At 41.7% G+C, this 24,613-nt stretch overlaps 1 protein-coding gene across 1 annotated transcript in view; it reads right to left on the bottom strand.

Moving 5' to 3' along the window:
* The window catches only part of C7H12orf56 (chromosome 7 C12orf56 homolog), an 80,652-nt gene extending 56,614 nt beyond the window's left edge, over positions 1-24,038 (bottom strand). Inside the window, exons 1-3 of the mRNA XM_007516885.3 lie at positions 23,971-24,038; positions 21,209-21,803; positions 5,078-5,237 (exon numbers count right to left, since the gene is read on the bottom strand). Coding sequence (XP_007516947.2) covers positions 5,078-5,237; positions 21,209-21,508 — 460 coding nt within the window. The 5' untranslated portion in view covers positions 21,509-21,803; positions 23,971-24,038. The remainder of the gene's footprint in view (positions 1-5,077; positions 5,238-21,208; positions 21,804-23,970) is intronic.
* Positions 24,039-24,613: the final 575 nt, after the last annotated feature.

Genomic DNA, 24,613 nt, shown 5'->3' with positions numbered 1-24,613 from the left:
ATGTCGTCGTTGGATAGGACAGAGAGAAATGGAGAAAGGAGGGGAAGACAGAGAGGAGGAGAAAGATAGACACCTGCAGACCTGCTTCACTGCCTATGAAGCAACTCCCGTGCAGGTGGGGAGCCAGGGGCTCGAACCATGATCCTTACGTCAGTCCTTGCACTTCGTGCCATGTGCGCTTAACCGGCTGCGCTACCACCGTTTCCCATTGTTTAGGTTTCTTTGAAGTGCTGCAGTCCTTGTATTTGGTGTTTCCAATTCATTTTCTTAAAAGGGACTATACAGGGCTGACAACAGAGCTCACCTGGAAGGGTGTCTTCTTTGTCATGTATGCAACCCTGACTCCCAGGGCACTAAGGGAAGCTATTTGTCTGTCTGTCTGTCTGTGGGTCTGTCTGTCTTTGTCTCTTTCTTTTATCTGAGAAAGTTAGCCTGGGACAGTGAATTCCTGGCGACAACAAAAAGGAAACCAAAACAAACAAACAAAATAAAAACGAACTTTGCAAATTGTACTCATTTTAGTCCCCATAAACTCGGGATCCAACTTTGGCATAACCATAAGTTAGTGGTTTAAAGGTGAGATTCTGATCTAAGCTGGACTGGTCAACTCTCCCTCCTAGACTTGTGTCATTTTAACTTGATAGCTGAGCAACAGGAACATTTGTTAGTTTGTTTTGTTTTATTTTCTCTGTGATTTACCTATTAATGAGAAAGAGGGAAAGAAAACCAGAGCAACATTCTATCATATGTGTTGCCTGGGATCAAAATCAGGACCTCATGCTTGAGGGTCCAACACTTTACCCCACTGTGCTGTCTCCCTGGCAACTCAATAGTTTTTAAAGCTGGTAGAATCTTAGAGGCCAAGAAGACAGTACAGTGGTAGCACAGGAAACTTGCATGAGGTAGGCCCCAGGTTTGACATACAGCACCACTGACAATCAGAGTCAAGCAGTATACTTTAATTCATGCTAGTGTTCCAAAATATGTCACTTAAACCTTTAAGCTCATCTCATGATTTGAGAGCTTTGGTGATCGATGCAGTACCCATTAGCCTTATGACCATCTAAATTAAATAAAATTAAAAATCATTTGGTAGCAACCATATTACACATAATTACACTAGATGTATTGGGTTGTTGGAAAAGTCATGACACATTTTTGCATAGAAAAATAGGTCATGACTTTTCCAACAGCCCAATAAAACAATCCCATCATTGCAGAGATATGTGTGGAAGAGGCTAGTCTAGAATGTTCTTGGAACTTAGGGTCTAAAAATTCCAGATATATAGCTGCTATATATTTCACCACTATATACTTCATTCATTTTGTAAACCAGTGCTCTGGTTTACAAAAGAAAAAAAAAGTATGGCTCCAAGTGTTAACTGTGACCCATGCAAGGATATTTGTATTCTCTAGAGAAATATTTTTCTCTACATTTCCAGAAAAGGTGGGCCTGACTAGCAACCGTGTTAAAACTGTAATGATTAAACTATGAGTGACTGATAAAGCTGAGGTTTCTTTGTTAAGAGGACCCAGGTGATTGGTGTGTCAGCAACTTTGCCACATGACACAAATATTCCCTAGACTTTCACCCTAGAGGCTTGGAGTCAGTCCTAATAATTGTCTTTATTTAAATGCTAAGTAGTTAATGTTCACTGCTTCTCAATGCATAACCTCATCATATTCTTTAATCTTTTTTGAACTCTTTTAAAAATTGTTGTGTTTTATTTACTCTTTCTTTTATTTGATAGGATAGAATGAAATTGAGAGGGGGTGGGTAGAGACGGATAAAGGGATACACCTGCCCACCTACTTCACCACTCATGAAGCTTCCCCACCTCAGATGGGGACCAAGGGCTTGAACCTGGGTCCTTGAGCTCGGCAATGTGTGCACACCACCTGTACCCTCCCTGCCCCCCCTTTTTTCTTATTGCCACCACGGTTATTGCTGGGGCTCAGTGCCAGCACTACAAATCCACTGCTTCTGGTGGCAGTGTTTTCTTTGTTATTATTATTATTCCTATTTTATTTAGTAGGACAAAGAGAAATTGAGAGGGAAGACAAAGACAAAGAGGAAGAGAGAAAGATAGATACCTGTAGACCTGCTTCACCACTTGTGTTCAAACCCAGGTTGTTGCACATGGTACCACGTGTGCTCAACTGGGTGTGCCACAGCCCACCTCAAACTTTATCATTATTAACATTAAAGATTTTAAGGATGGGGGCTGGACAGTGGCACAGTGGGTTAAGCACACATGGTGCAAGAAGCAAGGACCACCGCAAGGTTCCCAGTTTGAGCCCCAACTCCCCACTGCAGGGGGGGGTCGCGCTTCATAGATGGTGAAGCAGGTCTGCAGGTGTCTATCTTTCTCTCTCCCTCTCTGTCTTTCCCACCTCTCTCGAGTTCTCTCTGTCCTATCCAACAACAATGACATCAATAACAACAATGACATCAATAACAACAACTATAAACAATGAGGGCAACAAAAGGAAAAAAAAGTCTCTAGGAGGTGGATTTGTAGTGCAGGCACCAAGTCCCACAGATAACCCTGGAGGCAAAAATAAATAAATATATAATAAATAAATAAAAGAAGAAAAAAATATTTTAAGGAGCCCAGGGCAGTGGTGCACTGGATTAAGCACACATAGTACAAAGGGTAAGGACCCACGCAAGGATCCCAGTTCAAGCCCCAAATCCCCACCTGCAGAGGGATCACCTCACAAGCAGTGAAGCAGGTCTGCATGTGTCTTTTTCTCCCTCTCTCCTCTCAATTTCTCTCTGTCCTATCCAATAAAATGGTAAAAATGGTCACCAGGAACAGTTGATTTGTACTGCTAGCATCAAGCCCCAGCAATAACCCTGGAGGCAAAATAAAAAAAAATTTAAAAAGATTTTATTAATGGCTCTGTTAACTACATGGTCAGACAGAATTAGCCTAAGCTTAGGACCATGCATTACAGAACATCTGAGAAGTGAAGACTGAGTCCACTGTACATCGATAGCAACCTAACTCAGAGAACAGGCAGCTTGGGGGAGTGCAGGGAGCAGACAGTACAACACCTTTGGCTAGCTGGTGAGGGGGAGTGGTTTTGATTCTCCAGTGTGTGCTATGTATGACTCCTGGTGAGAGAAACAATTTTCTCTTTGCAAAAAAATGTCAGATGGTACCTTCAGAAGTGAAAGTAAAGAGAAGGTGGAGCGAGGTATAGTTCTACGAATAGCCATGTATATAGGTACAAAACAATTTTTTAAACATATCTTTAATGATTTCAACATCATTTGCAATGCTTCTAGGAATTTAAATTGTATAAAATGTCTACCAGTAATAGGCTTCTTTAGTGTGTCTGTGTGTGTGTGTGTATGTGTGTGTGTGTGTTTAGCTTATCTGTGTTGGGGGGAAAGTCAAGAATAATTATGCTTGCAGGTAAGGATAAATATGCATTTAAGGCAACCAACACCAGTTGTATATCCTAATTAGAGTGACAAGAGTCCTAGTGAGCAGCCTGGGATTTATTCAGCCTTCTAATTACAACTTCTACAAACAATTGCCATGCCATAGCGTCAGATTGGAGAGGAGTAGAAACAGTGGACAATCTTCCCACACTTTCTAGTTATTCAATACTCCACTGTGTTAACCACCACCCAGACTGCCTTTCATTGCTTTCTACATTTCCTCAATCACGGCAAACTATGCCAAGCACTATGCTGCTGATAAGGTATTGGTCATTTCATCCTCAATGTAAACAGCATTACGTTAACATCAGTAATCATCAGGAAATTTTAAGTCAAACCACATTTAAGTATTTCAGGATTATTATTTTTTTTTTAAATTTTGAGTGAAAGAGGGAGAGGAAGAGAGATAGACAGACAGAAGAGGGAGCTCATGAAAAGACACCACAGCTCCACTCCACCATCCATGCAACTTCCTGGGTGCCTGTGCCATTTGTGGTGCTACCAAGGCTATCTTAAGATAAGCTATCACTTATCTCACAAATAAACTAATCACATACATACATTAAGAAATAAATTGGGAGGGAGTCGGGCGTAGTTCAGTGGGTTAAGTGCAGGTGGCGCAAAGCACAAAGATTGGCATAAGGATCCCAGGCCCCGGCTCCCCAACTGCAGGGGAGTCGCTTCACAGGTGGTGAAGCAGGTCTGCAGGTGTCTGTCTTTCTCTGCCCTTCTCTGTCTTCCCCTCCTCTCTCCATTTCTCTCTGTCCTATCCAACAACAATGACAGCAATAATAACAACAACGATAAACAACAAGGGCAACAAAAGGGAAAATTAATTAATTAATTAATTTAAAAAAAAAGAAAGAAATTGGGAGCAGGGCCTGGGTGGTAACATACTGGGTTAAGCACACATAATACGAAGCACACAGGGACTCAAGTAAAATTCCTGGTTAAAGCCCTCAGCTCCCCACCTGCAGGGGTAAGGGGAGATGGAGTTGCTTCACAAACGATGGAGCAGGTCTGCAGGTGTCTATCTTTCTCTCCCCCTCTCTATCTTCCTCTCCCCTCTCAGTTTCTCTCTGTCCTATCCAACAACAACAAGAGAGAGAGAAGTAAATAAATGGGGGGGGCTGGGTAACATAATGGTTATACAAAAGACTTTCATGCCTGAGCCTCTGAGGTGCCAGGTTCAATTCCCCATACTACCATAATTCAGAACTGAGCAGTATTCTGGTCAAAAAGATGAAGAGATAGAGAAAGAGAGAGAGATGGGAAGAGGGGAAGAGAGATAGACTGACTTTAAAAAAAAAAAAAAGAGGGGTAGATAGCATAATGACTTTGCAAAAAGACTTTCATGCCTGAGGGTCCCAGATCCCAGGTTCAATCTCCAGCAGCATCATAAGGCAAAGCTGAGCAGTGTTCTGTTCTTTCTGTGTCTTCCTCTCTGTATGTCTCTCACTAAAAATAAAATAACGAATTTTAAAGAAATAATTTAGAGGGGCTAGAGTTATGCAGAATGACTTTAGGTTCAATTCCTAGGAACACTATAAGCCCAAGCTCTGCAGTGCTCTAGTACAAATGAAAAAAGAAATAAAATATAGAAATAGGCTACATGTCACATACCTTTTCTGTGGTTAGCACTTGTATGATGAAATGGAAATAACTTCCTGAAACCTTTTGATTTTTCACGCTCCTTTCTCAAAACAGTTGAAGAATAAATGATACGAATATGTTGGTTGGTTTCTCTGTCTGGTGGACTCAGAAATTCTGGGTAATCATCAATCTGAAAAAAAAAAGATTGGTGGTGGGTGTGGTATGGAAATATACACTGTAATCTGACAATCCTGTAATCAACTATTAATCATACATCTAAAAATGAAAAAAAACTATTGAGCTGATTGAAAACAAACAACACATTCATAAACAACTAGTTATGTATTCTGAGATAATAGATTCCTACGCCATCTCAAAGACACATTAAACTCCATTGTGTTTCCAGGGAGATCTTTCCTGTTCCTGTTGTTAGGTTTTCCAATTCCTTCTTTGTTTGATTTAGTTCTTACTAAAAATGTACTCAACAAAAGAAGTCAGGAAACTATTTACATTGTAGTGTTGGCTGAACACATAGTAACAGCATTTTTGTTTAAAATATATTCCTCACAGGTAGGAGTAGATAGCATAAGGTTATATAAAGAGACTCACATGCCTGAGGCTCTGAGGTCCCAGGTTTAATCCCCTGCACCACCATAAACCAGAGGTGATTAGTGCTCTGGTAAAAAAAAAAAAACAACAAAAAAAAACATATATATATATATTCCTCACCATTTCCCTTTTAAAAATAAAGTAAAATATGGTTGGTGTTGGTGGGGGCCAAACGATAGTGCACTGGGTTAAGTGCACATGGTACGAAGCACAAGGACATGTACAAGGACCCCGGTTCAAGCCCCCAGCTCCTCACCCACAGGGGGATCACTTCACAAGTGGTGAAGCAGGTCTGCAGGTGTCTATCATTCTCTCCTCCTCCATATCTTTCCTCTCTGCTCTCAATCTCTCTGTCCTATCCTGTAAAAAAAAAACAAAAATGGCCTGCAGGAGCAGTGGATTCATAGTGCCGGCACCAAGCCCCAGCAATAACCCTGGAGGCAAATAAATATATATATTTTTGTCACCAAAAAAATGTGTAATATTGTGTTTAAATGAGAAAAGAGAGAGCAGCAGGGAGGTGACACAGTGGAAAAAGCACTGAACTCTTCTTCTTTTTCACCCATGAAATTCCAAGTTGGATCCCTGGCATTGTGTGTGCCAGAGTGATGCTCTGGCCCTCTCATAAATAAAATAAAATTCAAAAATGAGAAGAGCAAGAGCACAAGAAAGGATACAGCACAGCTTCAGGGATTCCCTCAAAGCTATGGTGTGTCCACATGGTGTCAGGATTTTAACCAGGCCCAAAGCACAGCTAGACAGGCACCCTACCTGACCCCTAAAGTTGAACTATTTAATAGTTAACCATTAGATGCAGATGTAATTTTTTTTTACTTTTTTAATTTTATTTGACAGAACAGAGAGAAATTGAGGGGGAAGGGAGGCAGAAAGGGGGGGAGAGAGAGAGATACAGAAAGATACATGCAGCACTGCTTCACCACTGGTGAAGCTTTCCCCCTGCAGGTGGGGACTGGGGGCTTAAGCCTGGGTCTTTATGCATGGTAATACATTCATTTAGCCAGCTATGCCACCACCTTGTCCCAAAATATAATTATTTTTAAATATTTTTTTATATTTATGTATTTAATCCCTTTTTGTTGCCCTTGTTGTTTTTATTGTTGTAGTTATTATTGTTGTTGCTATTGATGTCTTCGTTGTTGGATAGAACAGAGAGAAATGGAGAGAGGAGGTGAAGACAGAGGGGGGAGAGAAAGACAGACACCTGCAGACCTGCTTCACTGCTTGTGAAGCGACTCCCCAGGAGGTGGGGAGCTGGGGGCTCGAACCAGGTTCCTTCCACCGGTCCTTGTGCTTTGTGCCACGTGCGCTTAACCTGCTGTGCTACAGCCTGACTGACTCCCTGGAGCCTATATTTCTTACTCTTCATAAAAAACTCCAATTTATCAAACCTTGGCTGACTACCTTCCCATGAAAATCACTTATTGATCTTTCATGCCCAAAGTCCCACAGGCCTCAGGTTTAATCTCCAGCACTGAGCAGTGTTCATGTGTGTGTGTGTCTCATCTCTCTCATAAAAATAAATAAATCCCTAATTAAAAAAATCAAAGAAGGGCCGGGTGGTGGCGCACCTGCTTGAGCACACATGTTATAGTGTGCAAGGAGCCGGGTTCAAGCCCCTAGTCCCCGCCTATAGGGGGAAAGCTTCAGATTTGGTGAAGCACTGCACATTCAAGAAGCCCTAATACTGCAAACAAACAAAAAACAAAAAAAGACTCCCTTATTTCTCAGAGCTATATACTGAAATGTTTGCAGATGGAATGATAAAATTTGTAATGTGAAAAAAAAAAAAAAAAAACCCAACCCTCCAAGGGAAATTTTCCATAAGAAAAAGTTAACAAAGGAATGAGATAAAAACCAAAGCATGATTCCTGACTGAATCATAGTTTGAACAAACCATCTGTAAAAAAAAAAGCTAGGAACAGAAAATCTATGTGGCCTTTACTGAAACAGAATGATATTTGTCTCTGTTGATTTGGGCTTAGATATACTTCAGAAAACATATGCTTTCCCCTCCTTTTGGAATACTTGCCCTTACCTTCTGCCTTGAAACTGCTATGGCATAACAAAGCCAACACCCTCCCAGATGAGGTACTTGCTGCCCTAAGATCAGTTTACTAAATGGGACATAAGGTAGTGGAAGTAAAGTTCCAAAACAATCTCCAACAAAGAGAGGAAAGCAAATAAAACACAACTTACTCAAATTGTAATTTAAGGTACTACCTGTCCCAAAACAATCTTAGAGAGATTCTAAAGTAAGAACAATGGTAAACACAAAGAATTCAATCTACTGGTTAAGGGGCCGACCGATCTATAGAGATAGCTTTAGTAGATGTCCCCTAAATTAAGCTATATTAGCAATTGCCTATACCATACTGTACATATGCTTTTTCCTAAGTAGAAGCTATTTTTCCCATTTAGTATTTGGCAAATTCTTCCACTGTCATAGTTAAAAAAAACTCATTGCGTCCTCCACCAGTGTTTTTTTCCATTATACTCTACCTGGGCTTTAGAGTACCAATCCCAAAGCACTCAGAGTAGAGGAACTATTTTTGAAATCTATGAATATTGCCAGCAAAAATGGTCCACCCCTATATTCCAAAAAGTATTATGAGTAGTTTGGAGACTAGGACTCCAGTATGCCCATCATAATTTTGAAGATTTCACAGACCATTTCAGTGTTAACTTAGATAAGTCATTGCCTGGGATGCATTGGATCGACCTTCTCGTGGTGCATCCCGTGAGTACCCATTTATTGGGGAAACTGACAATCCTTCCTAGCCGACTGAATCCACATGGATCCCAGTCACTTTCAAAGCCAGCAACAAGCAGACATCAGGCTCAACCTGACGCTGTTGACTGGCTACGGAAGAAGGGCAAATGCTAGAAGAAGAAGTCATTGCCTCAGGGCCAACAGCAACTACTAATAAAAATAAAAAAAGAAGGAAGAAAGAAAAAAGCAAAGGAAAGGAAAAAAGAAAAAAGGCTTCCAAGGCTTGACCTATGGGAAGATGCTACATACAGCCCACCAGGGTCTTTCCAACCAGATCTGCCCTTACATTCCATCTGCGACACCAAAGAACCTCACCTCCACCCCAGTTTCAGCTTTGAAGGACCACAATCTTCAGTACAAGAGGTCCTATGAGGGGATGAAAATGATACTTTGTTTATTATTTCATCCTCTCCTTGACATTACTGCCCAGGAACCATATATTTGCACACTGAGGTAACTATCGTCCTTAATTCAGAAACTAAAAACTCTTAGGGAAATATTATGAATTTGCAGGAAACCATTTGTTACTATGTGCACAGTAGTGAAAGAAAGCTGGCCAGGAGGTAAAAAGATCTGAGTTTACATTCCAACTCAGAAGTTCTCTCAGTACCTGGTCTAGTACATATATTTATCCTTCCTCTGCCTCAATTTTCTCATCTGTAAAGCAGAAAGGAAGAAAGAAAAGACAAGAAGAAAGAGGAGGAAGAGGAAAGGAAGGAAGAAGGAAGAAAGAAAAAAGAGAAAAAAAGGAAACCTTAATAGAGTTGAAAACCTTCCTAATAGATTTGATAAGATTAATGAGATAATCCACTAAAAAGGTTTAGTATAAGACTAACAGAGCTCATATCTAATAGACAACACACATTAGTAATTTAAGACTAGGAGATTAATGGTCTGTTCAGCTTATGTCTTGTTTTTGATTGTGGCAGCAAGCAACATTTTGAGAGAGAAGTTAAAGTTTTTTTCATATTTTATTTACTTATATATGTGTTCATTTATTGCATAGAGACAGAGAGAAATCAAGAGGGGATGATATGGGAATGGAGTGAATGCTTTCTGTTATTGGTTTGCTAATGCAAAACAAGGCTTTATCTAAAAAATATATTTCCAGGGGCCAGGCAGCGGCACACTTGGTTAAACACACACATTATTACAATGTACAAGGACTCAGGTTCAACTCTTGGTCCTCTCCTGTGGGAGAGAAAGCCTCACAAATGGTGAAGCAGGGCTGCAGGTCTCTGTCTCTCTCCCTCTGTACCTCCTCCTCTTCTCTTTGTCCAGTAACAAATAAATAAAATATTTTTCTACTACAAACAGTGCTGTTGCAAATATTCTTGAGCATATCTTCTGTGTATTTTGAGTACACACCAAGAATGGAAATAGTTAAGTGATAAAAAGCTATACCATTATATTAGAGATTGCCAAGTGGCTCTCTAAAATGGTTGTACTAATCACTACTTCCACAAGCCACATATAGGGCTTCCTAACTACCCACATCTTAGTAAACACAAGGTAATGCATGACTTTTAAAATTTTTTCCAAGCTGATGTTTATTAAATAGTATCTCTCTGGCTGTTTTAATTTCATTTTCCTGATCATCAACAAGAAGATCAAACATTCATTTTCAAGTCATGGATACACCCCTCCTCCTTACATACATACCATAAGTAGATGGAATAATAAAATGTGAACAAATAACTTGATTTCTCTTTTCTTTATTCCTTTTGTTTTTCTTATATTTTTTAAGAGACAAGGAGAAGTTGAGGGGGTTGGGTGGTGGCACATTAGTTTAAGTGCACATAGTATGAAGCACAAGGACCTCAGTTCAAGCCCCCAGTGTCACCTCACAAGTAGTGAAGCAGGTCTACAGGAGTTTATCTTTCTCTCTACCTCTTTATCTTCCCCTCCTCTCTCAATTTCTCTCTGTCTTATAAAAAAAAAAAAGAAAAAAGGAAAAATAGCCTCCAGGAGCAGTGGATTCATAGTGCAAGCACCAAGTTCCAACGATAACCTTGGAAGGAGAGAGAGAGAGAAAGAGAGAGAGGGGGGAGAGAGAGAGAGAGGGAGAGAGAGAGATGAAGAGTGTAGAGACAGAGAGAAGTAGAAAGAGATAGTTGCAGCACTGCTTCACCACTTGTGAATCTTCCTCCAGGTTTGAACCTGGGTCTTTGCAAACTGCACTGTATGCACTCAACCAGGTGTGCCACCACCTGCCCCCATAACTTGATTTTTAAGCCTACAATTGTAAATAAAATATGAAATATATAATTCCTTTTTAAAAGTTATTTACTTACTTATTTATTCCCTTTGTTGCCCTTGTTGTTTTATTGTTGTAGTTATTATTGTTGTTGTTGTTGATGTCGTCGTTGGATTGGACAGAGAGAAATGGAGAGAGGAGGGGAGAGAGAGCAGGAGAGGAAGAAGCAACTCCTCTGCAGGTAGGGAGCTGGGGGCTCGAACTGGGATCCTTAAGCGGGTCCTTGTGCTTTGCGCCACCATAGCTTAACCCTCTGTGCTACCGCCCAACTCCCAAACTATATAATTCCTTATGCTTTTACCCATTCAAGTAAATCACTGGACATATGACACTTGCCAACCCCAGGATAGAAAGATAAACTAAAATACAAATATAGAGACAGAAATAAATCTAGCTAACTATAAGGCAGTGAGTTAAATGTTATATATGTTCAAAATGCCTGAAAAAGGCTGGGAATATGGTTAGACCTGTCAACGCCCATGTTCAGCGGGGAAGCAATTACAGAAGCCAGACCTTCCACCTTCTGCATTCCACAATGACCTTGGGTCCATACTCCCAGAGGATTAAAGAACAGGAAAGCTATCAGGGAAGGGGATGGGATATGGAGATCTGGTGGTGGGAACTGTGTTGAGTTGTAGCCCTCTTATCCTATGGTTTTGTCAATGTTTCCTTTTTATAAATAAAAAAAAAATGCCTGAAAAAACAATGATTCTTCTTTCAAAAATCTACCTTGAAGAGGACCAAGTGGTAGCTCACACATCACCATTTGCAAAGACCTGGGTTCCAGCCCTGGCTCCCCACCTGCAGAGGGAGAAGAAGCTTCACAAGCAGTGAAGCAAGTACTACATCTATCTCTCTGTTTCACCACCTCCCTAAATTCCCCTCCCCTCTCAGTTTCTCTCAGTGCAAATAAATAAAATAAAACTACCTTGCAAAAAAAAAAAAAAAAAAAAAACTACCTTGCTTCTGTGATTAAAAGTGACTAAAAAAAAAAAAAGAAAGAAAGAAAAACATTGCTTGCTTGCTCTGGCATGTGTGCTAAATACATCATATGAGTGATGAGTGATCTTATTTGATCTTCACAACAACCCTAAGGGACAGTTGCCATTATTATCATTCTTCTCCCTCCCCCATCTCTCCCCAACCCATTTTACAGATGAAGGAACTGAAACACAGAGAGATTAAGTAATTTGTTCAAGGTGGTGGCAAGACTGGGATTTGAAGCTAGCAGAGAGACTCCAGCACCTCTGCCATCTGATACCTTCCACTATTAGGTATTCTTTTTATTTTTTTTAAAAATTTTATTTATTTATTTGTGAGAAAGATAGGGGAGAGGGAGAAAGAACCAAACATCACTCTGGTACATGTGCTGCCAGGGATTAAACTCAGGACCTCATGCTTGAGAGTCTAGTGCCTTAGCCACTGTGCCACCTCCTGGACCACCCACTATTAGGTATTCTTAACCCCTTTAACTCCCTCTCCACCTGCCTAAGCAGAATTAAGGGACTACTGAGTGGTCTAAGCATCCTAGGACTATCTATCTCACAAGAGATTCTACTATTTTAAGCTGTTTCAGAATCTCTTCCTCTTTTGGAAAAGAATTGTATTATCCTTTTAAACTGTGTAGTACAAAGAAGGTTCAATAAATACATCCTACAGCCAAGTGGTGGTGAAGTTAGTAGAGTATACAGGTTACTATGTGCAGAGACACAGGTTCAAGTCTCCAGTCCCCCACCCCTGCAGACTTCCAGGAAGCTTCATGAGAGGTAGAATAGTGTTGCAGGTGTTCCTCCTTCTCCCTGTTTCTCTTCATCTCTGTCTCTCACTCTTTTTGGTTGTGTCCTTGTGCAGGCACTGAGCTCCAATAATAACTATGGTAGCAAAATAATAATAATAGGGATGGGGAGATTGCATAATGGTTATGCAAAAAACTTTCATGCCTGAGGCACCAAAGGCCCCAGGTTAAATCCCCAATACCACCATAAACCAGGGCTCGGCTTTGCTCTAGTTAAATATAAATATATAAATAAATAAATATATAAATAAATAAATAGCCAGGTGACAGTGCACCTAGTAGAGGTACATGTTACATGTTACATTGCTCAAGGACCTGAGTTCTAGTCCGGAATCCCCTCTTGCAGAGGGGAAGCTTCACAAGTGGTGAAACATTGCTGCAGGTGTCTATATCCCTCTTTATCTCCCCCCCTCTCGATTTTTTTCTACCTCTATCAAATTGATTTAATATTTATATATAAGTGAAATATGTCCCAGTGAATAAATTAATGCTATAGAATTACCAAGGATAAAACAACTGACATTAATACGGTGACCTGAAGAAATCTGAAGGAGATACACTACAGACTGACAGGGCAAGCTTTAGCAGGTAGATTCCTTTCCTGTTCAAGAAGCCACATGAAGACTGAAATGACTGGATTCCAGTGACTACAGGAGGTGAGGGTGGGGGTGGGGTGGCGAAAGAAAATGGAGAGAGGTGAGGTGGAAACAAGGGTCAATACAGTTTGATAGATGCAAATTTTTCTCTGTAGGTAATGGGCTGACACTGCAGGAAAGTGAATTCTATATGAGATTCAGACAGTCTAGTTATTTGATCTTCAAACTTAAAAAAAAAAAAGTATGTCTAATATTAGAATGGACCAAAGAATTGTGTTTAGATGAACAAAAGAGTGGAAGCAGAATTCTTGAGAGCTTGTTCGGAGGTTCTAGTATGGGAACACAGCTATTCCTATGCCTTCAACTGTGCACAGCTTTGGGAGGGACACACATAGAGCGGTGAGGGAGGAAAGGAACACCTACCTAGCCAGCCAGATCAGTGGAATCAACCGTGGTGATCAATGGGGTGACAGAGGTTGTAGTCAGATTGTCCTCGCATCCGAGAAGCAGAATTCTTCTAAAGAATCCTTTCAAAGGGTTTTTTTTTTTTTTTTTTGGCCTCCAGGGTTATCACTGGAGTTCAGTGCTAGCACTATGAATCCACTGCTCCTGGAGGCCATTTTTTCCCCATTTTATTGCATAGGGCAGAGAGAAGTTGAGAGAGGAGGGGAAAAAGAGTGGGAGAAAGTAAGACACCTGCAGACCTGCTTTACCACTTATGAAGCAACCGCCCTACAAGTGGGGAGCCAGGGGCTCGAGCTGGGATCTCTGCGCAGGTCCTTGCACTTTGTAATATGTGCACTTAACCCAGTGATCTACTGCCTAGCCCCCTCAAAAATGTTTAATAATGGCCAGCTAAATAGCTCATGTGGATAATGTACTGCTTTCCTACATGTACAGCCCAGGTTCAAGGCTGGTACCCACTGTCACCACACTGAAGGAAGCTGCAGTGCTGTGGTCTCTCTTACTCTATCTCTCTGTCTCTATCTAAAAACAAACAAAAGTTTTTGTAAAAGTTCTGCCCATGATCAGGCGGTAGCTCACCCAGTAAAGCACACTTTCACTTTTTTATTTTGTTCTATTTATTTACTTTAGTGAGAGAGATACAGAGAGAATGATACAGAGTGAGAGAGAAAGAGAGAGATAACCAGAGCACTGCTCAGCTCTGCTGGGGACTGAACCAGAACCTCTGAACCTCAGGCTTGCAAGTCTTTTTGCATAATCACTATGCTATCTCCCCAGCACTAGTCCACACATTTCATCTTGATTGAGGACCTGGGCTCAATCACCCAGTCAATTGCTATCTAAAAATTTTAAAAAGTAGAAAAGTTAACTAAATCTGTGGAAATGGTGGAATTGTGCAAGGACAAAACCCCAGCAAAACCCTGGTAGGGGGTAAAAATGAGGAAAAAACAAAAAAGTTGTGCCCAAGAAACCTCAGAAGATTTCTTGTAGGAGATAAGCCATATACACTAAGCTCTCTAAGGGTACTTTAAGTTTGTGTCTGTTAGAAAGGAAGTCTTACCTAATCCCATTTCTGGTATACCCTTTTATTATTCTTACCTTCTTATTTTTTTAAATTTATTTTAATGAAAGAATGGAATCTTATCTGTATATTTTTTTCCCTGAAGTGTAACTGTGGCATGTGACATGGACTAAATGGGAGAATCTGGTCAATCAGAAAGTAGGGCTGGGGGCCAGGTGTTAACGCAGCAGGTTAAGCGCACTTGGCACAGAGCGCAAGGACCAGTGTAAAGGATCCCCTGGCTCCCCACCTGCGCGGGGGGGGGGGTGGGGGGGTGGGGTGTCACTTCACAAGCGGTGAAGCAGATCTGCAAGTGTCTTATCTTCCTCTCTCCCTCTCTGTCTTCCCCTCCTCTCTTGATTTCTCTCTGTCCTATCCAGCAACAATGACAGCAATAACAACAACAATAATAAACAACAAGGGCAACAAAAGGGAAAAAAAAATAGCCTCCAGGAGCAGTGGACTTGTAGTGCAGGCACTAAGCCCCAGCAATAACCCTGGAGGCAAAAAAAAAAATAGAAGAAGGAGGAGGAGGAGAAGAAAAGAAGAAGGAGGAGGAGGAGGAGAAGAGAAGAAGAAAAGAAGAAGGAGGAGGAGGAGGAGGAGGAGGAGGAGGAGGAAGAGGAAAGAAAATAGGGCCTAGGCTCCAAGAGTCTAGAGGACTGGTTTGCTTAGAGTGCTTATTGACATGACAGCAAGAACAAAACAAAGCTGAAACCTGAGCTAACTAAAGGTTAGATAACAAGAAAACAAACTTGTCTTGTTAAATGAGAAAAGGCTGTGAGAATTAAAAGGGATGTCTGACAAGGAGACCTCAGAACAAGGATGCCAAGCCAAAAAAAAAAGGAACAGTTTATCTTTCAAGGAAGAAAGAACCAGTTTTGGAAAGCAAAGCTGCCTGGCATTGAAATTATGTAACTGAGGTGACTGATTTAGCCTGGCTAAGAGGATGATTCTGTGTGATATAACACAATAGATAGGCAAGGGGACAGCATAATGACTATACAAAATGACTTTCATGTATGAAGCTGCAAAGTCCCAGGTTCAGTCCCCCACAACACCATAAGCCAAAGATGAGCAGTGCTCTGGTATCTCTTTGTATCTCTTTATCTACTTAGCTACCTTTCTCTTGTTCTCTCTTTCACTCTCACTCTTCTTCTAGCGTTTGCCACTCTCATTAAAATAAAACATATATAAAAGAGAGAAGAGGCAGTCGGGCGTTAGCGCAGCGGGTTAAGTGCACGTGGCGCAAAGCGTAAGGACAGGAGTTCGAGCCCCCAGCTCCCCACCTGCAGGGGAGTCACTTCACAGGTGGTGAAGCAGGTCTGCAGGTGTCTATCTTTCTCTCCCTTCTCTGTCTTCCCCATCTCTCTCCATTTCTCTCTCTCCTATCTAACAACGACAACATCAATAACAACAACGACTACAACAACAATAAAAAGACAACAAGGGCAACAAAAGGGAAAACAAATATATTTAAAAATATTTTTTAAAAAAAGAGAGAGAAGAAAAAGAAAGAAAGACATCTACAGCCCTGCTTCACCATGTGTGAAGCTTCCTCCCTGCAGATGGGGAGCCAGAGGTTTGAAAGCAAGTCCTATGCACTGTTGCAAGTGCACTCAGCTGGTTGAGCCACCACCACCTAACCCCTCTCCTCCCTTTTTGCCATCAGAGTTATTGCTGGGGCTCCATGCATACACATTGAATCTACCACTCCCATCAGCCAACCCCACTTCTTATTACCTCTCCCTCCCCCCTTTGTTTTCTTTCATAGAAACAGAGAAGTAGAGAGGGAGTGGGGAGATAAAGGGAGAAAAAGAGAGACCCCTGAAACACTGCTGTACCTCTCAGGATCAGGGGTTCGAACTCTTAACATGTTCCCTGTTCCCTTTACCAGGTGTGCACATATTACTTGATTAGTGTCCCCTTCCACCTTCAGATCCAGTAGATTCTGGTCATGCTTCTACTTATCTTCCCTGTTTTTTGTTTGTTTTGTTTTTATTTTTGTCTTGACTCCAGTTGCTGGGGCTCCAGCATGCCATTTTTTTCCCTTTCCTCCTTCTTTCTTTCTTTTTCTCTTTTTTCTGTGTCTGTCTTTAATTTTTCCCCAATTTTATTAGATAGAACAAAGAGAAATTGAAAGAGAATGGATAGATAGAGAAAGACACCTACAGACCTGCTTCAGCACTTGTGAAGCAGATCCCCTGCAGGTGGGGAGCAGGGGTTTGAACCTAGGTCCTTGTGCCTGGTAATTTGTGCAGTTAACCAGATGTACCACTGCCTGGCCCCACCCATTTTGAAGAGTTTTGTGATTATACTGGACCCAGTGAAGTAATCCAAAATATTCTACATAATTTATTTATGTTATTATTTGTTGTTTTCACTGGGCTATGTTGTTTTCGCCAGGCTGGCTTCAAGGGCGGGTAACAGATGACCAGGAAATCATGGTTGAGCTGTAGGCAGTATCTCTTTATTCATGCAGGACGCAGCACAATCTAAGCCAAGCTAAACTAAAGGTACCCTAAAACTCACAATGCTGTCTTTATATATACTTGCCAAGTAGGGTGGAAACAGGATGTGACATAGAGAGGGTGGGGAGAAAAGTGACTGGTGAAAATCAGAGTGTGACAAGGAGAGGATCAGGGTGTGACAAGGAGAGGGAGTAGAGCTGGCGAGAATTCTATCACTGAACCACTAATGCCATAGAGGGAGGGTGGTGTTTGTTAACAGCGGTTATGTAAATAGAATGAAGTGGTTATGTAAATAGAATCGTGTTAAGCAGGGGGGATTTAAACCAAATGAAACAGAAGGGGTCTCATGCATACCAACAATTTTATTATTATTTTGTCAACAGTACTTTACCACTCCAAGCTGATTTTTTTTTGTTTCCCAGACAGAAACAGAGAGAGGTAAAGACTCCAAAGCACTGGAGATTCCTCCATTGTGGTGAGAGGCCAGGACTGAGTCGGGTCATGTGCATGGCAGAATAGGCACACTATAGTGAGCTGTCTTGCTAGTTCAGCCTTCCTATTTTAAAGCCAACTAATTAGCAAGCAGCCATAATTCCCCTTAGCCATGTAAGAAAACATATTCAGTTGTTCTAAAGATCTATTTGGGGGGGCATTATTCTACATATCACAACTTTAACCACATTAAACTGTATTATTCAAGATACACAATCTACTGACAAATTTATCAACTGGTTAAATTTCAAATTTGTTCAGTATATTAGTTACAGCGTGCAAGGACTTGAGTTCAAGGCCCTGTCTGCACCTACAGGGGACAAGGAGCTTCATAAGCAGTTAAGCAGTGCAGTGGGTCTCTCTCTCTCTCTCTTTCTCTCTCTCCCTTCTCTCTCAATTTCTCTCTGTCTCTATCCAAAATTAATGAAACGTAAGTTTTTTTTTCTATATGCCTACAGTTGACTTTCTACATAAAGCTTGACCAGGTAAACTAGTGTGCAGCTTTGTAGGATTCTTGGCTTGGGGGATTAGGGGACTTTACTGTACTTTACAGATTCTGACCACTTAAAATAACTACTGAAATATATATGTATTGTCTCTTTAAAATAAAGACTCATGGGAGTCGGGCTGTAGCGCAGTGGGTTAAGCGCAGGTGGTGCAAAGCACAAGGACCGGCATAAGGATCCCGGTTCGAACCCCGGCTCCCCACCTGCAGGGGAGTCGCTTCACAGGCGGTGAAGCAGGTCTGCAGGTGTCTATCTTTCTCTCCTCCTCTCTGTCTTCCCCTCCTCTCTCCATTTCTCTCTGTCCTATCCAACAACGACAACAACAATAATAACTACAACAATAAAACAATAAGGGCAACAAAAGGGAATAAATAAATAAAATAAAAATTTAAAAAGTAATAATAATAAAAAGACTTATTTACTTACATGAGAAACACAAGAGAAAGAGAATCAGAGCATCACTCTGGCACATGTGATTCTGGGGATTGAACTCATCCTCATGCTTAAAAGTCCCACACTTAGCCAGTGTGCCATCTCCTGGGTCCTAATGTACTGTTTCTTTTAGGGGAGAATAACAGTTTCCTAAAACCATCACTCTGTGGAAAGAATACATGTTTGCACTGTAAACATTAGCAAAAGTTAAGAGCTCGAAAGATAGTTCATCTGGTAGGGTATCTTCCCATGCACAGAGACAGAGGTTTGAGCCCCAAGCATATCTCATGAAAGCACTATGGCACCAGGGAAAGCTTGATGATCTCTGTATATCTCTATGGTATCTCTCTCTTTCTTCTCTCCCCTCCCCATTGGAAAAAAAAAATCAAGTTAGCCTATGTTTCAGATGTCTTTTTTATTTTTTTCCTCCAGGGTTATCGCTGGGTCTCAGTGATATGAATTGTTCCTTGTGGCCATTCTTTTCCATTTGTATTAGATAGGACAGAGAGGAATTGAGAGGGGCAGAGGAGATAGGGAGAAAGATAGACACCTACAGATCTGCTTCACCACTTGTGAAGTGTCCTCACTGCAGGTGGGGAGCCGGGGGCTTGAACCCAGAACCTTGCACTGGTCCTGGTGCTTAGTACCATGTGCACTTAACTAGGTATACCACCATCTGGCCCCCTCAGATATATCTTTGTCTCTCTCATTATCTATCCCCCTTCCCTCTCAGTTTCTCTCTGTCTTATCAAATTAAATAAAGTCAAAACATCTTTAGAAAGTCACCCTGTAGTGAAATCACACATGAACAAGGTCTCAGACATGAAAGGGAGGATGAAAAGAAGGAAAGAAGGAAGGAAAGAAGGAAGGAAAGGAGGAAGGGAAAGAAAGAGAAAGAAAGAGAGAAAGAGAGAAAGAAAGAAAGAAAGAAAAAAAGAAAGAAAGAAAGAAAGAAGAGAAAGAAAGAAAGAAAGAAAGAAAGAAAGAAAGAAAGAAAGGGAGAGGGGATTAGGGAGACATTATAATGATTATGCAAAAGACTCCCATGCCTGATGCTCTGAGGTCCCACATTCAATCCCTTAGCACCACTGTAAGCCAGAGCTGAGCTCTAGTCTTTCTTTCTCTGTATCTCTTTCCCTAAAAAATAAGCAAAATGGGAGTCGGGCTGTAGCGCAGCAGGTTAAGCACAGGTGGTGCTAAGCACAAGGACCCGCATAAGGATCCTGGTTCAAGCCCTGGCTCCCCACCTGCAGGGGAGTCACTTCACAGGTGGTGAAGCCGATCTGCAGGTGTCTATCTTTCTCTCTCTTTCTCTCTCTCTCTCTCTGTCTTCCCCTCCTCTCTCCATTTCTCTCTGTCCTATCCAACAACAATGACAACAATAATAACTACAACAATAAAACAACAAGGGCAACCAAAGGGAATAAATAAATAAAAATAAATATAAAAAAATATTTTTTAAAAAAATAAGCAAAATATTTTTAAAAGAAAGAACAGGAAGGAAAGAAAATTTTGAGTGCTTAACTTCAAAAATATTTATTCAGAAATAACATTATTTGAAAATTCTAGTTCAAAAGGAGGCAAATAACAACAGTAAGGAAAAGTCAGTTTTACTTCCAACTGTTACTCAAAAAAAAAAAAAGCAAGTACGTTTGATACCACTCCACAAAAGTACTTTAAATTGAGAGGAAAAGAGAAAGGAAGAAAGAAAAGGACAGGAAAAGAACAAAAGAAAAGAAAAACACTATGTTCACTCTTTTCCTACAGTGTTCCAAACAACCTATGACTGTCTTGGCAAAACAACCTGAGCTTCTCTCTCCCTTGGGGGAAGCAGAGACTCAGGTTAAGAGAAGGAAAACCAGGCTAGACACCTGTCCCCAGTGGGAAAGGAAGAACACACCTAGAGAGCAGCTCAGACAAAGGGAAGAGGAGGGTGGGCAGTAACTGGAAAAGAGACTACTTTCAGTCTGGTGCAGGCTTATAAGGTAAATCTATGCCTGAAGGCAGGGGATACAGTAGCAGCACACACAAAAAAAAGTGGGACAAGATTGTATCTCCTTCAAGGTTCTGCTGTGGTCGTGCTCCTTCCAGGAAGTTTTACCAGCATGGCCTGAGTCCAATTTGGATGAAGTAATAATACACCTGAGATGTGCCACTTGCACACATTTCATTAATGCATCTACTCATTCATTTGTTCACGCGTTCACTAACATATTCACACGAAACAACATTCCATGAGTACTGGAAAGAAAAGGCAATCACAGCATAGCACTTATCACGTGACATTTATTTGCAGTGTTGACTCTGTCTTTCTCATAGCAGCTTCTAGAAAAAGCCCTATTTCACTTTTGCATCCTCAGTGCAAGCTCGGCACGTGCCACGGACTTAATGAAAGGAGTGACTTGAGAGCATGTTTTGGGTAGGATACTTCATTCTCAGACCTGTAGCGCTCTTTGAACAGAGGAGGGATAACCCTGGCAGACAATGAGAATAGGAAAGCTGTCTGTATTTAGGGTCCGTACAGCGACCCACTGCTTTCCCACGTGTCTGATAGGACTGAATCAAGTTAGGGAAAGCTGGGTGGCCCTTCCTCCTCCCCTCCTCCCCTCCTCCCAGAGAACAAGGGAGGCCCAAGAAAGGGGTTCTGGTCACCCTGGGGAGCCCGCCTGCCCTCCCTGGCTCCTCACCAGGTCAATGGCCAAAACATCCCTCAACGCGACGACTCTCCGAATGGACTTGGGCGGGTTCTCGGTCAGATAGATGAGCCGGTCGCTGAGCACCACGTATTTCAAAGTGAGCTTCTCCGAGTCGGACGCCACGATGCAAGGCTCGTAGGCGCGGACAGCGTCATAGACCTTGGGTGACAGGTGCCTCCGCAGAAAGGCGTCCAGGCGGCTATTTGTGCGCTCCGGGAATCCGGAGTGCGCTGGGCGGGCCATGCGGGTGCCGGGCGGAGTGCGGGAGCGCGGACACCCCGAGCGCACCATAGGGCAGCCCCCAGCAAAGCCACCCGCCTCGCCGCGGGCGCGGGGAGCAGAGCCCCCAACTGGGCAGGAGTCAGGCTCCCTGCAGCCCTCCGCCCGCTCCGCCTCTCTGTTCTGGGCCAGCCTGACAGCAGCGGGCGTGGCGAGGCTCCGGTCTTCTCCGTATCCTCCACAGAGCAACCTTCTGCTGGGCAGCAGGGAGGCAATTTAGGGACGCATCCTACTCTGTTCTCGAAGGACCCCACTTTCGCCTACTCCAGTCACTGTTGACAACGCCATTCTTTATAAACTGCATTGACTGAAGGAGAAGAAAGAGAGGGTGAGGGAGAGGGAGAAGGAGAAGGAGAAAAAGAAGGAGAAAAAGAATTAAGGAGGGAGAGAGGGAAGGAGGAAGGGAGAGAGGAAGAAAAAAAGGGTTTAGGATAGTTTTTCTGTTAGAAACGTGAAGGAAATGACAAGATGGGCTTTTCCTATTTATTTTTTTAAAGGATTATTCATTACATGAGTTTCAGGAAAGAGAGAGAGACCTACCAGAGCTACACTCCGGTGGGTACAGTGCTGGGATGAAATTGGGACCCTCCCGCCTGCAAGTCTGATGCTGTTCTAACTGATTTCTGCCACCACCACACACCCACACCCCTGCCACTATTGATTCTTTTCAAGATCAGTCACACGGATTTAGGATTTTATTGCAACACTGCCTGGTAGAAGTCTAATTATTCATAAATGTGAACTTACTTTTCCCCCTTCAAGTTAAAAGATGAGAGGAGGGAATTGATTAGCATGTACTTAGGTTCCCCATGCCCAGAAAGCTGCTTTATGGGCACTCAGAATTCAATCTTTGTTAAACAAATAAAAAGTGAGGCCTGCATCTTGAAATTCTTTAACTATTGGCAGCTTGAGGAGTGCTCATTGTGTAGGCGTAAAGCCAAAGGGTCTTAAAAGCACTGCTTATTGTTTATAGACCAGGACTAACTTAAGTTGTTAATGAGATTAGTAAGGACACGAAAGAAACTTGCCCCCCACTAACTGAGGTGAGAGCATTTGTTTTCATTTCAAATCCAAGAAAAGTTGTCCCCCTAATACTGAATATATGTAGAAGTGCTCCCTCAGCCACCGCTGGACTTTCCCACAGTCAGCCTCTGAAAAGATTACACCCATCCAGGTATTTGGAAAGAATGCTCGCCTTCACTGCATACATTGTTATAAATGTTCTTTTTTTTTTTTATTAATTGTTGCTATTAACTACTTACTCTGCTGACTTTACAAATTAAACTTTATCACAAGTATATATGAACAGGAAAAATAGAGTATCTGAGGGCTCAGATATCCACTAAAGCTCTGGAAACTACTCTGTTCTAAGAGGGAGGAGATAAATACATTTTTCTAGTAACCTGCAACTCAAAAAAAAATTATGTACTTTAAACTATTTATTTTTTATTTGTTCATTTACTGGAGAGAGAGAAACTGAGATGGAAGGGGAAGAGAAAGAGGGAGAGGAAAAGAGACACCTGCAGTACTGCTTCACCATTCATGAAGCTTCCCCCTACAAGTAGGAACTTGGGGCTTGATCCCAAGTCTTTACACATGGTAACATGTGCACTCAACTGATTAGATCATCACCCATGCCCAATTTATATATTCTTTATTGCAATTTATATCATCATGTTCCTCATATTTTAATTTTATACTGTATATTTTAAGCAATTTCAAATTACTTGTGGAAAGTAGGTATAAATAAAGACATTTGGACTAGGGTGACAATGTAATAGTTATGCAAAAGAATTTCATACCTGAGGCTCCAAGGTCCCAAATTCAATCCCCAACCACCATAATAAGTCAAAGCTAAATAGTGCTCTGGTGTTTCTCTGTGTCTTTTTCTCTTTCTCTCTCTTTTTCTCATTATAAAAAAATAAATACATAAACAGATTTTGTAGATTTAATAGGTACAAGAGGGAGCTGAGGGGAAGTGTTTGGATCTGGCAAAACAAGTTCAAAGAATTCAATAGCAGCAAATATATTGGAACAGTATTTTTCTTGGAAAGGCTATATTCCATATGGAGAGAAATGCCACCTGCTGACAAAATTTTAAGTGGCATAGCAGTTAAAGTTGTCTTAGAATCTGCTCATGCACCTCATGCTTCAAAACTGGACAAAAAGTGAGCCCCCTAAGGCATGTCCACTTCCTCTAAAGATAACACTCCATCTAAGCCATCTTTCTAAAGAGACTGTGTTGTCTCAAAGCAATAATAGAAGGCAAAGTTATCTCACCTAAATTCAACAGCCACACTTTATAAGCACCCTTGAAAGGCAAATATCAGAGTTTGAAGGGGAGGCCCTCCCAAAGAGGGAAAGACCTCACTCCAAGCTGCTCTACAGTGTTTCCTAGGTTTCCTGCTTTTCATCAACTTCCAGTGACCAAGAGAAACAAAATGGCAGGACCAGAAACATAAAAGATTGCGTACCTGATCTATCCGACAAGAAACCCTTCGTAAATGCACTTTTGATGATGAAGGCACTTGTTTAACATTAAGATAAAACTCAGGAAGAAAGGTTCTTGACTCCAGGATGAGTGGGTAAACTGAGCTCAGTTAAACTTTTTACTTTGTGAGACACTGAGAAGGCAGTATCATGGATTCCAGGCTCTCAGTGTTCTACTCTGTTGTCAAGGTAACGGCAAAATTCAAATTTCAGCATAGGTATTTAATGGAGGTGGGGGCAGGGAACCCATGGATTAGAGCACTAACCCTGCTGCTCACCATCTATGAGATTATTGGAAAATCACTTAACCTTTCTCAACCTCACTATCCATAAAATGAAACTATTATTACAATATTCACCATAATGCACACACATTATCACTTACAAGGACCTGGGTTCAAGACCCTAATCTTCTGCTATTTCACAAGTAGTGAAATAGTATTACAGGTGTCTCTTTCTCTCCCTCTCTATCTCCCCCTTCTCTCTTAATTAAAAAATAGCCACTGGGTGTTGTTAATATTTCGGCGGCTCTTGCCGGGGGGGGCTAGCTTCACGGGCGGGTAACAGAGACGTGGAGACAACGGCTGGGCAGGGAAGCTGTATTTCTTTATTCAGGAACAACGATTC

Source organism: Erinaceus europaeus, chromosome 7 (assembly GCF_950295315.1).
Source record: "Erinaceus europaeus chromosome 7, mEriEur2.1, whole genome shotgun sequence".
NCBI lineage: Eukaryota > Metazoa > Chordata > Mammalia > Eulipotyphla > Erinaceidae > Erinaceus > Erinaceus europaeus.
The sequence above is the reverse complement of the archived record's forward strand: the minus strand, read 5'-3'. Positions and strand labels throughout refer to the sequence as shown.